This window comes from Carya illinoinensis, chromosome 1 (assembly GCF_018687715.1).
Source record: "Carya illinoinensis cultivar Pawnee chromosome 1, C.illinoinensisPawnee_v1, whole genome shotgun sequence".
In the NCBI taxonomy this organism is placed as follows: Eukaryota; Viridiplantae; Streptophyta; class Magnoliopsida; order Fagales; family Juglandaceae; genus Carya; species Carya illinoinensis.
In genome coordinates, this window is record NC_056752.1 from 34498088 (window position 1) to 34512521 (window position 14434).

The 14434-nt window shown below is 36.3% G+C and overlaps 3 protein-coding genes across 5 annotated transcripts in view; 1 reads left to right on the forward strand and 2 right to left on the reverse strand.

Moving 5' to 3' along the window:
• The window catches only part of LOC122315923 (beta-galactosidase 9), a 28072-nt gene extending 26764 nt beyond the window's left edge, over window positions 1-1308 (forward strand). The window contains exon 19 of the mRNA XM_043132265.1: window positions 697-1308. Within this exon, the coding sequence (XP_042988199.1) occupies window positions 697-840 (144 nt within the window). The 3' untranslated portion in view covers window positions 841-1308. The remainder of the gene's footprint in view (window positions 1-696) is intronic.
• Window positions 1309-2265: 957 nt separating this feature from the next.
• On the reverse strand, window positions 2266-7493 carry LOC122315927 (RPM1-interacting protein 4-like). Of its 2 annotated transcripts, none has more exons than XM_043132276.1 (4): window positions 7321-7493; window positions 4670-4843; window positions 3072-3263; window positions 2266-2825 (listed from the first exon to the last, which is right to left on the reverse strand). In XM_043132276.1, exons 1-4 carry the CDS (start codon window positions 7324-7326, stop codon window positions 2793-2795), a joined length of 405 nt encoding a protein of 134 aa, XP_042988210.1. In that variant the 5' UTR covers window positions 7327-7493; the 3' UTR covers window positions 2266-2792. The 2 variants fall into 2 exon arrangements, with proteins under 2 accessions (XP_042988210.1, XP_042988220.1); XM_043132286.1 differs by having other exon boundaries at window positions 4670-4810; window positions 7321-7487.
• Window positions 7494-8606: 1113 nt separating this feature from the next.
• Window positions 8607-14434, reverse strand: part of LOC122315936 (eEF1A lysine and N-terminal methyltransferase) — a 30245-nt gene continuing 24417 nt past the window's right edge. For both annotated transcript variants that reach the window (XM_043132299.1, XM_043132309.1), the window contains exons 14-16: window positions 9903-10108; window positions 9636-9786; window positions 8607-9182 (exon numbers count right to left, since the gene is read on the reverse strand). In XM_043132299.1, coding sequence (XP_042988233.1) covers window positions 8985-9182; window positions 9636-9786; window positions 9903-10108 — 555 coding nt within the window. In that variant the 3' untranslated portion in view covers window positions 8607-8984. The remainder of the gene's footprint in view (window positions 9183-9635; window positions 9787-9902; window positions 10109-14434) is intronic.

Below are 14434 nucleotides of genomic sequence, written 5' to 3' on the forward strand. Positions count from 1 at the left end.
TCCAGGCTCTCTTAAAGAGATTTATTCAATATATCTATAAAAATCATTTAGCCATAAACAAACAAACACACACACACACAAAAGTTGTTAGACAGATCTTAACCAAGATTATTTGAAAATCGTCATGATTGCCATATTAATCACAGCCCATGGTACTGCAGAATGAGAAATTTAAGTGATGGTAAATGTTTTCTCCTAGTTGGAGTAACTGTAAAGTTATTAAATTCATCATTTTTCAGCTGCTTAGGCTTTTTGAGTAAGTGGTATCAGAGCGACGGTATTGAATTTGAATCATGACTTCACTCTAACTCATCTACAATTAATAATTCAACAAATTAAGTCATACTCATTATGGAAGAGTCTGGACCGACATATTAGAGGAAATGCAAGAGTAATAATAGTTCAGTAGTTAAATTCTTTAGGATAATTGGTAATTTATCAGCTCTTATTGTGATGAGGCTTTCTAACATTGGCCTACTTAAAAATGCTATAACTCTAGTGTCAGCCAAGAGGTGCCCCCCCTCATATGAAGCATTTTCTATTTCAGTGCTTTGATAAATTGGTGTGCATTTTAACCTCGATGGCATGGGTTGCACGGGCCTACTTAAAATGTTCCCGCGGCTTTTGATCCTTCCAGTTATTAGTGCTGTTATGTTTGTTTTCTAAACCGTCAATATAACATTTTCTCTATTACAGGCTTGCCTGGGAAGAAAGAGCTGTTTTGTTGGAATTTCAAACTCTATATTTAGTGGTGACCCATGCCATGGTGTTGTCAAGACTTTGGCTGTTGAGGCAAGATGTGCGTCATCATCAAATACTCTTGGTGCCTCTAAGCTTTGAAGTAAGAAGCAGGAGCAACATTTTGCAACCTCAGAACCATTGATACAGCGCAACGAACTAGTATCTATCTCATTAGAGAAACTGCCAAAATCTTGGGAAGTCTAATGATTTTGATATGATTGTTGTGCTGGAATCTGTTCAGCTTTATCCTCTAGATTTGGGGCTTTGCATATAACTTGAGATTAAGTCTAATACTCATTGTACATAAAATAAGAAGCCTAAAGCAACAAACCATTAATCACAACCAAATGGATCTTGCTCTGCATGGATTCTTCAACGTGTATATATCTGCCTCTCTGGAGTGGAAAGTATGTAAAAATATAAATTACTAATCATATTTTGAGTGTCTGTGAGTGTGTATTTGTGTGTATAATTCAGAGGACCAAGGTATAAAATAATTACAACCTTGTTCTTATTGATGGAACGAGTTGTAGAAGAGACAATATAATTATCTCCCATTCCATGTCAGAACTATGAACAGACACTGAAAACTTGAGATTAACATTTGAATTAAGAATTCTACTACAGACAGATACTTTTACATACTTCTTACGCACTCCACTAACGTGATTAACCAAAATAATTATTTTATATTTAAAAAGATAATACAACCAATTATATTAGTAGATTGTGCAAATGAGTACGTAAAAGTGACTGCATATAAAATTTTTGTTGAATTAATTGTGGTTGGGTCTACCCTTCTCGTCTTGTTAATGATCAAATCTGATGACTTTCTATTCTAGTGCCGACATCATCTTTTAAAAAAAAATAGGAATTTGTCAACATGTTGCGTTGACATGTTAGGTTGAAAAGTTAACAGTTAACTTAGGTCTAACCAGTGATGAGTCCAAGGAGGGGATCAAAAATTTGGGGAAAACTAGCAGCATCTCCAAGATTTTGAAAAACAATAGCTTATGGCCTTTTCTTTTATCGTTTTAGTCATGGTCCAAAGAAAAGCATTGTCTTGCACAAAAACATTGTCTAGACTTTAATTCCTGGTCCATGGCTCTAGCTATTGAGCCTCTTTTTCTTTTCAAAACAAAAGTCGACAGTGTCATTGTTTGCACACATTCTTAGAGAATTCATAGAGTGATTGACCTAATAATTAGTAGATAAGGAACCTAATGAATCAGTGAAGGCCTCAACGCTTCAAAGACATCTATACAACAGGAAAAATCGTTTCAGTAACAGGTCATAGGACCGTCCCTCAAGTTTAAGTGTGCATTAAAATTCAATCGCTCTATTTCATTTCTGCAGGTATGCAGTAAATAAGCATGCCTGAAATTACCAGCAATCAAAGCCCAAGAGACAAATGTCACGAAAATCATAGTTTGTCTTTGTTACAACGCACTTCACATTCATGACTCTCTTTCCAGGTTTCTTTCTTCTTTTCAGATACAGAATGATAAATCACAGCAGAATAAGTAACTATTGAACTAGAGATCACATATTCATTTGAAGAACAATTAGACATCAACATGGCGGCAATTTAAGCACCAAGTAGGCCTAATATATGATAAAGTGAACATAATACAACATAGGATTTAAGGTGGAAGCCAGAAATATGAAGAGTGATGTTTCCCCGCCCATACCTTTTCTTTTTCCTGGGCAATGTGAAATTATCGCTTAAAAAAAATGAATTCATCATCCTTTTAACCATTATTCTTCTGTCATCCCCTAATGTGGCATCAAATGATTGGCATTTAAGTAAAAGATAACAAATAGTTTTTCAATCATTTAATGTAACATCAGGGGGTGATGAAAAAATAATGATTAAAAGGATGGTGAATAACACTTCTCTTTCACTTGAATTTCTCTTCTTTTTTCAGGTAACTTTCAGAAACAACTGAAAGAATGCACTTAATAAAACGCTACTCTATACTAAAAGACCACCCAAGCAATACAAGTTTACACCACAAACGCTTTCTACTCCTCTCCACATATAATAGATATCATTTGCTCGCCCATGGAAAGCAGCAACGGCTCTGTGAAAACAGAGAGAGAGAGCTCAGAAACTTTTGCCAACATAACAAACAAGATAAGATACAAACACAGAATTGAAATCCTCATAATTGTTGCAATTGAGAATTTAAATCATGCATGCCTCAATTTTTAACCGAAACCACAGAACCATTTCTGTTGACCGTTATGTCAGTCTCTGTAATGACAGCTGCTGTCGATTGCAACAATAATAAAGGTGCCATATATATTATTGGAAGAGCATCACATACCTTGGAATTTTTATTATCAGGTTGCTTGTAGCCATTTGAATGAGAGTTTTCACTTGCCCCAACTGGTACCTTTCCAGCCTCAACTTGCTTCTCCTGTTGCATCATGTCAAAAATCGCAGTGTAACCTACAGTTGGCACAGGGTTGCTGTCATCCCACTCACCAAATTTTGGAACAGCAGCACTGTGATCAGGCTGCCAAATCAGAACTAAAATTATACTTCTTCAAACAAAGACAAAAAAGGTATACGATCTGAAGGGTAATAATTTGACAAAAGTAAGTTTCTAGAATAATTGTATTTGTTCATGCCCCCACCTCCTTACAAGAAAACAAAAATTCATACAAGTAGGAAGAATAAGGAAAAAGGAAATACAAGGAAAAACCAAAAGCCACTTGATAGAATTTGATGAGCTTCCTTGAAAGTACCAGAAGTCCAGCCTTGTGCACTTTTTTTCTTTTACAAGTTATCATTTGATTGCTAAACAATGCAAGAAATGATATGTAGAACTTTTATTTTTAAAGCTGGTAGGTGTTGGAGTGGCCAATGGCTCTCTCTTTATAGGATTGCAAGGGACCAAAATGCTGCTGTGGCAGATTATCTTCAATGTACGGATAATATTCTGTGGAACCTTGATTTTATTAGAGATGCAAATGACAGGGAAGTGAATGTTGTTTCAGATTTTTTGGGAAGAATTTATAATTCAAAAGTGATGCAGTGAAGAGAGGACAGGCTACTGTGGGACCACGATGGAAATTCCAGGTTTTCAGTTAGTTCTTTTTATAAGGTGCTTAATTTTCATTCTGGCTGTGTATTCCCTCGGAAAAGCATTTGGAGGATGAAGGTACCTACTAAGTTGGCGTTCTTTAGTTGGGTGGTTGCTCTAGGGAAAGTATTGACCACAAATAACCTTAGAAAACATGGTTTGTGTATAGCTGATTGGTGTGTCATGTGCAAGAACGGTGGTGAATCTGTAAATCATCTCTTTCTACATTGTGAGGTGGCAAAGTCTTTGTAGAATGAGGTTTTTGGTCGGACAGGTTTATATTGGGTGATGCATAAGGAAGTTGTGGATCTTCTTGCATGTTGGCGTGGTTTTGAGGAAAGGAAATGTGTAGCTGCCAGATGGAGAATGATTCCTTTGTGTTTAATGTGGTATCTCTAGCTGAAAATGAATGAGAGATGTTTTGAAGACAGAGAGCGTTCTTTTGAAGATCTTTGGAATTTTTCCTTTTCTATATTGTGTTTGTGGGCTAAGATCTTTGCATGGAATGATGATAATGTATTGAATTTGTTTTAGTTTTCCTGCTTTCTAGAGCATAGTAGGTATTTCCTTCATATACTTCCTGTGTACTTGAGTTGTGCCTACTCTTGGTAATAAAATTTCTTATTAATTATAAATAAAATAAATAAATAAATAAAAAGGTATTGGAGTGGCCAAGTTGAGATTCCGAGTTTTCGTTTTACATTTCCTCTGACTTCCAAAGAGAATCTTTAAGATATCACTTCACCTCAAGTAATCTATAGGAGAGAGGAGTATAGAAAGCTGTGGTCCTGCGATTTTGAGAATGCAGAAAAGGAGAAATCGAGATTAGAAATTACACTTTCATTGCCCCGAGCAACTGATCTTGGTTGAGACCTTCCTGGAGTCAATGGAGCTAAGCTATGACTGCTACCTTGAGACGAAGCCTTCCTTTCCCACGAGGAAGAAGACACTCCACTGCCTTTGCCTCCATTCTTTGCCTGGTAATGATGGTCCAGAGGTGAGTGCCCAAGCTAATAAATTGAATGCCAAGGGGCAGCTTAATCAGAAACCAACAAAAGTGCATTCCCTTTAAGCCATGTAAATGGCATGGGCACTTTCTAGAATGGAAAATTTTCCATATTTCACACAAAATGCTTGTGAATATTTCTGATACGCCTTTGGTCTAGAGAAAATGCGCTTTGAGATACAGCCTTTCAATTTAGAAATACAGATTACACTTGTTATTCCCAGTCTATGTCATGAGCGTGATATTGAGTATTTCAAGTTTTGGTGATACTATATGGCATAACTGAGATGGGGAAGAACCAAAATTTATGCAATCCTCTTCACTCTATTTGTAGACAAGTTTGTATCCCATGCTGTCAATAATATACCTTTTCAATATAAGTAGCCAAAACTGTACAATTGGTAGCCACATTTTGCCATAGCGTTTGTCAATAAAACAAAATTTTCACCTGCATTATCATGACTAGGCTAAGGAACTAATAGCACAAACCATGGGATACTAATCATAAATCATCCATCTCAAGTGGAGCCATGGAGGATATTGTTAGTATGAAATAACTATATAATAAATAAATCTACCAATTCACACAATCCTTTTCGTGCTGCTTTTCAATTTCTAGTTAGGTGTTCCTCAAGTATACTACTTGTGTAGTTGGGCTATGCCTTTTGCATTTTTTAATAAAAATTTCTATTACTCATGGGTGTTCTCCAGTGCGACAAACTTACTGAACAATGTGTCCATGCAATAAACATTATCTTACTTGGCCTAGCTGAGATTCATGCCTTCTTACAGAGGAAACATTTTTATCCAAACATATGAAGAGCCACACCCAAAATAAAAAAGTGGAAGATTTCTCTTGCAATCTGATTTTTTTTTTTTTTCTATTAAGTAAGAAGATATTTCTTTTGCAATCTGAAAAGTACATCCCATCTGTCCATCAGTTTTACGAGCTCAGTCTATTAAAAGTTCAACTAAGGCTGGCGACTCTTGTACATCAGGAGTCTTTTAACACAGGAAGCATCATCATGTAACACCCACAAAAATGAAATCAGGGGCTGACTAAAGGTTGCTTCTAAGAGGCAATGGGTAAAAATAAATAAATTATTCTCCTAGTCACACGACTCACACCTCATACAGAAAGACTATATAGTTGAAAGATTCCCCATCTTCCTAGACAAATGTTTTTACCATCTGCAACAGAATTTGAGATGGTTTAGAAAAACGTTGCAGATAGAGACATGAAGACAACCCACCAGGCTCTTTAGTGGGTAAGCATATTGCACTGGCTCAGGACAGAAAAAGAAGGTAAAATTTGCTCCACCTATTTCATAACCCAAACAACCGTTTCAATGTCCATATACCAGAGTGTAATAGTGTGGAACTTCTTAGAAGGTTCTCAAGAGACAAGATAGACCTAACCTAGGTGTGCTTGTAATGATTTGAAGCGGGCTTGTTTGCCACAGTCCCAGAATAGCAATGGTCTGCCCATGTTTGGGGGCTCTCTTCCATATTCAACTTGGCACCCTAAGTGCCCCTGGTCTTAGACAGTAGGACGGATACAGATTCTACCAATGATAACACAAAATGAGACTACAACAGAAAAAAATATATATATTTATATATTTTATATATATATACATGGAAAAGGGGAAAAAACATTGCAGTATGATCTATTTCTTTAGACTCAATGATATATCAACTAAACCAGAAGGCCGAGTGATACAGAGAACTTATAATCTATTATAATTGCTTATAAAGTTGAAGGCCCTTATATTTTTTTAGATTTAGGCACTGAACAGTTACAAACAAGTAAATTGCGAGTCACATAAGCATATAAAACCACGTAATGAATGAATAAGTCGTACACTTCTCACACGAATAATATTACACAAGACCATCACCCAAAACATCTATCACTGATTTCCAAGTTAGACTCAAACTAAAATGCAGCATGGCCAATGGAAACTTTACGCACCCTGGATCCCAAGATTATCCAAACCCAAGCATCAATTTCCAGGATAATTCCAGGGATGGTAAAGATATAACACCCATAATGATTAGCAGATATTATGCAGTCAATCATAAAAATAAAATGTAATCAATCTAAAAGGCTGTATTCTCAACCGAACTTCTCACGAAAACTCCAACCCCTTAGTTGCTTAGGAATTAAAAAAAAATATATATAATATGACAAAAATATCACCCCTATCATCCAACAACCTATTAATCAATTCTCTTTTATTGTTCTGTTCCAATAAAAGACTGGCAAAAAGAGACCCAAAACAAAACTTACCTGAATTCCTAAACCAAACTTTACGATGCAATTTTTCTCTTACTGAAAAAAACATCAAAGGTTTGAGTCCAAACAATTTCCACTAGTAGAATGGTACAAATGCGACTCAAAACCCATCTAGAAAAAGGAGAAAAGGAACCGTGTATAAAATAAATAGAAAGAAGATCAAGAAATGCAAACAAACTCACCGCCATTAGCCCTCGAACAAGCACTTCCCAGCCAAATCCCGAGAAGAGAAGAACTTCGCAGTAGACGGGGGTAATCAAAGTGGTCCGTCGTTGACCCACTTCAACATTTAACTAGACAGTTATCGTACGGAACTACAGATGCCAGCGAAGCTGCAGCCAAAAGTGTGAATAACGTCAGACACTATTCACAGCCCACGCCACGATACCTTATAATAACATCTATATAAAATAAACACTTTCACACTTTATAAAACATTAAAAATATAAAAAATATCTATATATTTTAAGAAAAACACTCTCACATCTTATAAAAAATTATAAATATAAAATATATGACGTGAATAGTAACTTATTTATATCAAAACTCCACAAGAAAATGAAAAAAATTTAAAAATAAAATGACTGCCCCACGAAGTCAACCCGAGCAGGGTTTGACTTTGAAGTCTGTCTTCCTTCAACAAAGGAAGTGTCTTTTATTCCCAAAAGAGTAAACTGATTAATATTTATTTCAAATTAGCAGTTGTATTAAATGTTTTATTTTCTCAAATTTTTTCATTTTATTTGACATATTATTTAAAACATAATTATATAAAAAATTGTATGTCTATAATTTTTCTTATTTTTATTAAGTAGTTATTGGCCTCTATCTTCACTCCCATCAAAATTTGTCAAATCTGAATTACTCAAAACTAAAATTTTGGAAAACTTTTATTTAATTAATAGAACATTTTTTTTATTTAATTAATTTTGTTACTTTTTGCTCATGCACGTACGTGTATAAGATTAGTTAATTGTTAAAATCCAAATCCTTTCCCGGTGAAAAGCAGTTCTATATTGGAAATTTTTCAAAAATTGGAGTTTACTCTTCAATAATTAGTCTAAAAGACCTTGCTTTAGAGGGATTCCCGATATTTTAAATTCCTTTCTTAGGACCATTTCATTTTGGCAGCAGAATCTGGGTCTGACACGTAAAAATTTAAGACAGCCGTGGTATTTGAGTCTAGGCGATGGCGAAGTTTGGTTGCTTTTGGATTTTAATATTTCGATAGTTTTTGTACCGGCGGGGGTGGACCTACAGGCAACAGCAAAACTTGGGAGCCCTAAAAGATTTTAAAAACTTTTTAAAAAATTGAAAAAAAATACGTACAGTTATTTTTACGTATTCCTTCTACACTCTATTTATGTAATTGGTTGCGTTATTTTTATTAATATAAAATAACTATTTTAACTAATTACATTAATAAAATACATAATGAGAATACAAAAATGACTATTTAGCAGAGGCGGATGCAAACATAATACTTATTTCTACTTAGGTTAAACCCAAACCCATGTAACGCACCAAGCTGACACTGCTACACGAACATCATCCCCACCCCCAATATGCATGCCATCTCTAAACAAGCATCCCCATCTCAGCAGAAGTACTAGTTTTTGCTGATAAGGGGTACATTAAACTGGCTGTTTTTCTCTTTGGTTTCTCGTTTTCGGCTAATTTTTCTCGTCATTTCCCAGAAGGTAAATGGAATTAGTTAACATTCCACTGCTTACCAATCACCACAACAATTGGAAGCAGCAATTTTCTGTAACAATTCTTTATACAACAACTCAATTCAACTTGATACAAGTACTGAGTTCCCAAGAAAGTATCGATTAGCTGTATTTCACTTGAGACATCTGATCTTCTTTGCAGCCTCTAAAATGCTTTGGTTCATCTCTGGGTGTTTGAACTTCAACAATTTCTCAAGCTTTAGAGAAGCTTCAGGGAAGGAATCTTCCTCGATGCAAAACTCATAAGGAAGAGCGAAAAGGACTTCATTGACGTCCTCCTCAAGCTGAAGGGAAAAGAGGTGACTAAAGACCTAGAGATGGACGTAATAAAGTGCAAATTAGAATCAAGTAACAGCAGGTATTAGATAACGTGGATAATCAAATAGGACAAAATAAAAAATACAAGTTGTAACAAATTATCTTTTGCTTTGTAATTTCACAAGCAAAAATATTCATTAAGATGACAGAAAACAGATTCACCACATTTTCTTGCACCACATATAACTTGAGAAATTATGCACACCATTGTGCAGCTTGGGCAGACAACACTAAACTGATGGCTATAATAGCAAAGATCCCACTGGGGCCAAAAAATTATTTATATATCAACCCTGGCCCCCCAAATTCTATATATATATATATATATATATATATATATCTATAAACATGCTCCAATTCCCCACCCACCCCAAAGCGCTAGAATCCTAGTTCTGCCAGGAATTCTCTCTAATGAGTCATATGAGATGTAAGTCCTCTTTTCTCACCGTTTTCATCCTTGAAACAATCTTGCCTTTGATGGCTGAGGACCTTGAGACCAAATTAATAACAAAGAGACTGCGCTCAGAAAGTCTATCTTTCACAGTCTGAAGAAAGGACTCTTCCACAAAATCTGCAGCAGGGCAGGTCAGCCCAGAGCTGTTCATACAAAACATAATCAATAGATATCATTCATTAAGACAAAATCCTGCATATTAAGAAGCTGTAACTGGCCAACAATGGTTAATTTAGTTACATGAAGTATTTAGGTTCACCTCGAGTCTGAAGAGTCCACATCAACAATAATTATGTCAACCTTGGTAGGTTCTCTGCCTTCTATGTGATACGCTAGGCAATTTTCCTTCGAAGGAGACTTTGAACTGCCAGAAGTATGCACATTTCCAACAAAAACAGGCACTTCACTGCTGTCTGAAGAATTAGCGAGCTCTCCGACATACTGGATCCCATCAGCAATATGCACCTGCAAAATCAAAAGAATGAAAAAGACAATGAAATTGGTAAAATACAAAAGAATAAAAATAGAAAGGATGCCAAAAGTAGGGATATCATTCTAACATTTTTATGGACTTTGAATGCATCATCATTTCTTAAGATTTGTTTTAACCCTTAACTATTGTTGTTTATTTAGACTAGATGTAGTATATGGTATCAAGCACCCACAAGTTTTTAAATGATGCAGCAGCCATGGGTAAGCAAGATAACCAGATCATAATCAAGTCTGTTTAGGCAGAAATCTTTTATGCAAGAAGACCCATGTAAAAGCTAAGCCCTAATGAAAGTGCTTCGAGAAAGTGTTACAGGTTAATAATTCTGGTCTCCCCTTAATCAGCCTATTACGCATTAGAGAGCAGAATGTGTCTCAATTTGCACCGATTGAACACAGCATGTTTCAAGGTACTTTGCGTCTGAAACAAACTGTCTATTGCTATTAATAAATAAATAAAAAATAAGCTCACTTGCATTCAAAACAAACTGTCTGTTCTCTTGTTAATAAAAAATCAAATGGCTGACCTTGCCATTTAGAACACTTGAATTTTCCACTTCTCCAACCTTTTTTTAAGTAACTTTACCACTTTTCCAACTTCTCCATCCGTCAAAAATCTTCACCATATAGTTAAAGCAAAAAAATACTATTTTACACATTCTAACGTATTTCTAATTAATATTTTTACAATAAGAATAAATTTTTTCTAATTCATCCAATGGTCATACGACCCTAATTCATTTTTTCATGGACTAGAAGACCTTATTTAAAAAATAAAATAAAATTCATAAAGCATAGCTCAAGTATATAGGAAATGTACAAGAAGAACACCTAATCAGGAATAGGAAAAGAGACAAGAAAATTATAAAACTCTAACCATTTAAATCTATAGAGGCTATCCAACAGAGTATACCCATCATGCATTTGTGCTCCTCAAATTATCTTTCAGTTTTCCCCCTCCAGATATACCATAATAGACATAGAGGGACCACTTTCCATCCTGTTCAATTTATGGGTTTCCATATAAACCTCTCCAATTGGCAAAGAGGCCTACTATCCTTACAAACATAATGCAAGCCAACCAAACTTGGCCAAGTCATTCCATGAGGCACTAGCACTCTATCAATCGAACAAGAGATGGTCTATTGATTTCCTGCTCTGACTGCACTTATAACAACAGTCTATCACAATGACATGATGTTTCCTTAGGTCATCCATGTTGAGGATTTTCCCTAAGGATGTTGTCTAAGTGAAAAGCAGAATTGAGGGCTACTTAGCATGCCAAACACTTCTCCAAGGGAATGGGGGGATTTTGTCAAAAACATAAAATCAAAGTGGGAGATAGGACAAAAACTTATTTTTGGCATGATAATGGGTGGCGGGATTCAGCTTTGAAGTACATACTTCCTATCATTTTAGGATTGCTAGAGATAAATGGGCGGCAGTGGCTGATTCTTATCAGTTTTCTAATAACATGTTACATTGGATTGTGGAATTCAATAGATGAGATGTGCAGGACTGGGAAGTGGGTGAAGTATCTGATTTCTTTGGAAGATTATATGATATGAAGATTGATCAGAATAGGGAGGATATTCTGCTGTGGATGAAAGATAATAACTCCAGATTTTCTGTGAAATCTTGTTACAAGGCGTTAACTAGTCAGGAGCTAAAGACAATCCCTGGAAATGTATTTGGAGGGCCAAGGTGCCTAGCAAGGTTGCTTTCTTTTGTTGGCTGGTGTCTCTTGGGAAAATATTAACCATGGATAATTTGAGGAAGAGAGGTTTACTGCTGGCTGATTGGCGTTATGTGTAAGAAAAATGGTGAATCTGTTAACCATCTCTTTCTTCATTGCGAAGTGGTGACAAAGATGTGGAATGAGATTTTTGCAAGGGTAGGCATTGCTTGGGTGATGCCTATCCATGTGGATGATTTCTTGGCTTGCTGGCAAGGTCTTGTGAGGAGTAGAGGCAGTGCAGCAGTGTGGAGGATGATCCCCTTGTGTTTATTTTGGTGCCTATGGTTGGAGATGAATGGAAGATGTTTTGAAGATTGTGAACGCTGGGGGAACTTAGGGAGTTTTTCTTTAGCACTTTAAGTTTTTGGGTGAAGAATCTTGTAAGGGATAGGAACTTTTGTAATGTTCTGTTTTAGTCGTGTTTAGCTTGTATTTAGGTGTATTCTCTTGTATACATCTTATGTACTTAGGCTATGCCTATTTACTTGGAATAAAATTCTCTTATTAACTATAAAAAAAAAAAAAAAAAATACTTCTCCAAGGGAAGGAATTAATTGCCTTTCTTGGAAGGAGCCAAACAATCTTACCTGCACCACCAGGCATAATCTAGCAGAGTATAAGCGATCTGAAGAACTCTGTGAAGGTGCTAATCTCCTAGCAAGGATGTGATACCTCATACGATAAGTAAGGGTAGGTGGTATATGGGATCCCACATTGCTTGGGAAGAAGAAGTTTTTGCTCTTTATAATGTTCCAATGGAGCTCCAATTGTATCATTGACTAGTCCTTTTGAAGTATAGGCCGTGTGGGTTAGGCATTCCATTGGGGCATTACAAATGAGCTACTCTAATAGATCTAACATTCCATATGGCCCTAATTTTGCCTATGATAGAAAGTTTCCCGGTGATGAGTTGGCTAAATTAGTAAGCTGGTGGAACTTTGCTTCAATGTATTGGCAAAGATTTCTATATTAACCCAGTTCCCTAGCAAGAGGTCGGGTGCAACAAGTTATCAGACTGTTATGGAGGAGTTTTCAGACTTTATATTTGAGTAAGACCTCTTATTGATCTCCCTTTGGCAAATGAGAGGGAGGAACACATGCAAACATGGGTGTGCAGAAATAAAACAGAGAGTTTATGTGTGTATGTTGACAGGCACTGAAACATGAGTGGCAGCAGCAGGAGCTGTAGAAGAGGATGCACCTGATGAATCAACCAAAGTGGAATAGGCACGTTCTTGCTTTCGAGGTGGTCGGATTGGACAATCCTTGATAATATGTCCAGATTTTTTGCAATAATTGCAAAATTTCTTCGGACAATGGGTGGCAATGTGACCAAAACCCTTGCAACTATAGCATTGTGTAGTGCTATAGTCTCGGCCCTTTGATTTCCCTTGTGCTGTAAATGCCACTTGAGCTGGAGGAGCCAGCTGCTGTTCCATTTTACTCCGAGTAAATAACCGTTGCTCCTCCCGAAGTAAATCACCCAAACAATCATCGAGAGAAGGAACTGGATCTCTATTCATTAATTGAGAACGAACAAATTCAAAATCTGGACGTAGTTTCATAAGAAACTGATCCCTCCTACTGGTTTCATGCACTCTTTGCACATGAGGGAGACCAGCAATAGTGACAGAGGAATACACAATATCAGTGTATTCAGCCCACAGATTTGAAAAACCAGAATAGAATTCCTCTATAGATAAGGCACCTTGAGAAAAATTAGCCATCTCAAATTCTACCTGAAACCGTCTAGCAGAATTATTTTGAGTATAGATTCTCTTTAAATACTCCCACATAGCCTTGGAGGTTTTGTAGGGTCGAAGATTGAGAATGATGTGAGGCTCCATAGAGCCTAGGATCCAAGACATGATCTTGGCATCCTTACTTTCCCATTTAGACTTCTCCGTAGCACTTTCTGGGGCTGGAATAGTGCCATCAATATGACCCCAAAGTTCTTTACCCTTGACAAGAAGTTGAAAATGAAATGCCCATGCAGAATAATTTTTACCATTGAAACGAATGCACAAGGAATCAGATTTTTCAGATGCCATGAGAACAAACCTGTCAAATTCCGAGAGTAAAAAAATGGCCAGAACTGGGAAATCACCACCAAACAGAGTCTCAAGAGCCAGAAACTGAGACAGAGATTGTCAAAAAATTCCCTGGTGGTCTAGACCGAGAGCACAAAAGTCACTAAACAGCCGAGTGCCAGAACAAGGCAACCCAGTTGCCGAAAACAGTATAAATCAGCACAGAAAATGCCGACAGACTAAGAGAACCCTGGCTGTCTATGATAAGCATGAAGGCACAGAAGTGCCGAGAATACCCAGACCAAGAATACAATCCCAGGAAAAAAAAAAAAAAAAAAATTGTAGAAGATATGGCAATTAGGAACCTGCTCTAGATACCATGACAGATTTGGCTGAATAATCCATTTGAGGTGCTTCCTTCTCATTATATAGAAATAATTACAAAGATAAGATTGAGAATTCAAATTTGAATCTCAACAAACTACATCTTTATCTCTATCTAATCTCAACAAACTAAATCTTTATCTCTATCTA

What these genes read in the sequence shown, in the direction of transcription:
- LOC122315927 (XM_043132276.1), bottom strand. An exon ending in TTGCTCGGGGCAATGAAAGT is followed by an intron (nt 3,264 to 4,669) that starts GTAATTTCTAAT and finishes CTGATTTGGCAG; the next exon opens with CCTGATCACAGTGCTGCTGT. An exon ending in CTGATAATAAAAATTCCAAG is followed by an intron (nt 2,826 to 3,071) that starts GTATGTGATGCT and finishes CTGTTTTCACAG; the next exon opens with AGCCGTTGCTGCTTTCCATG.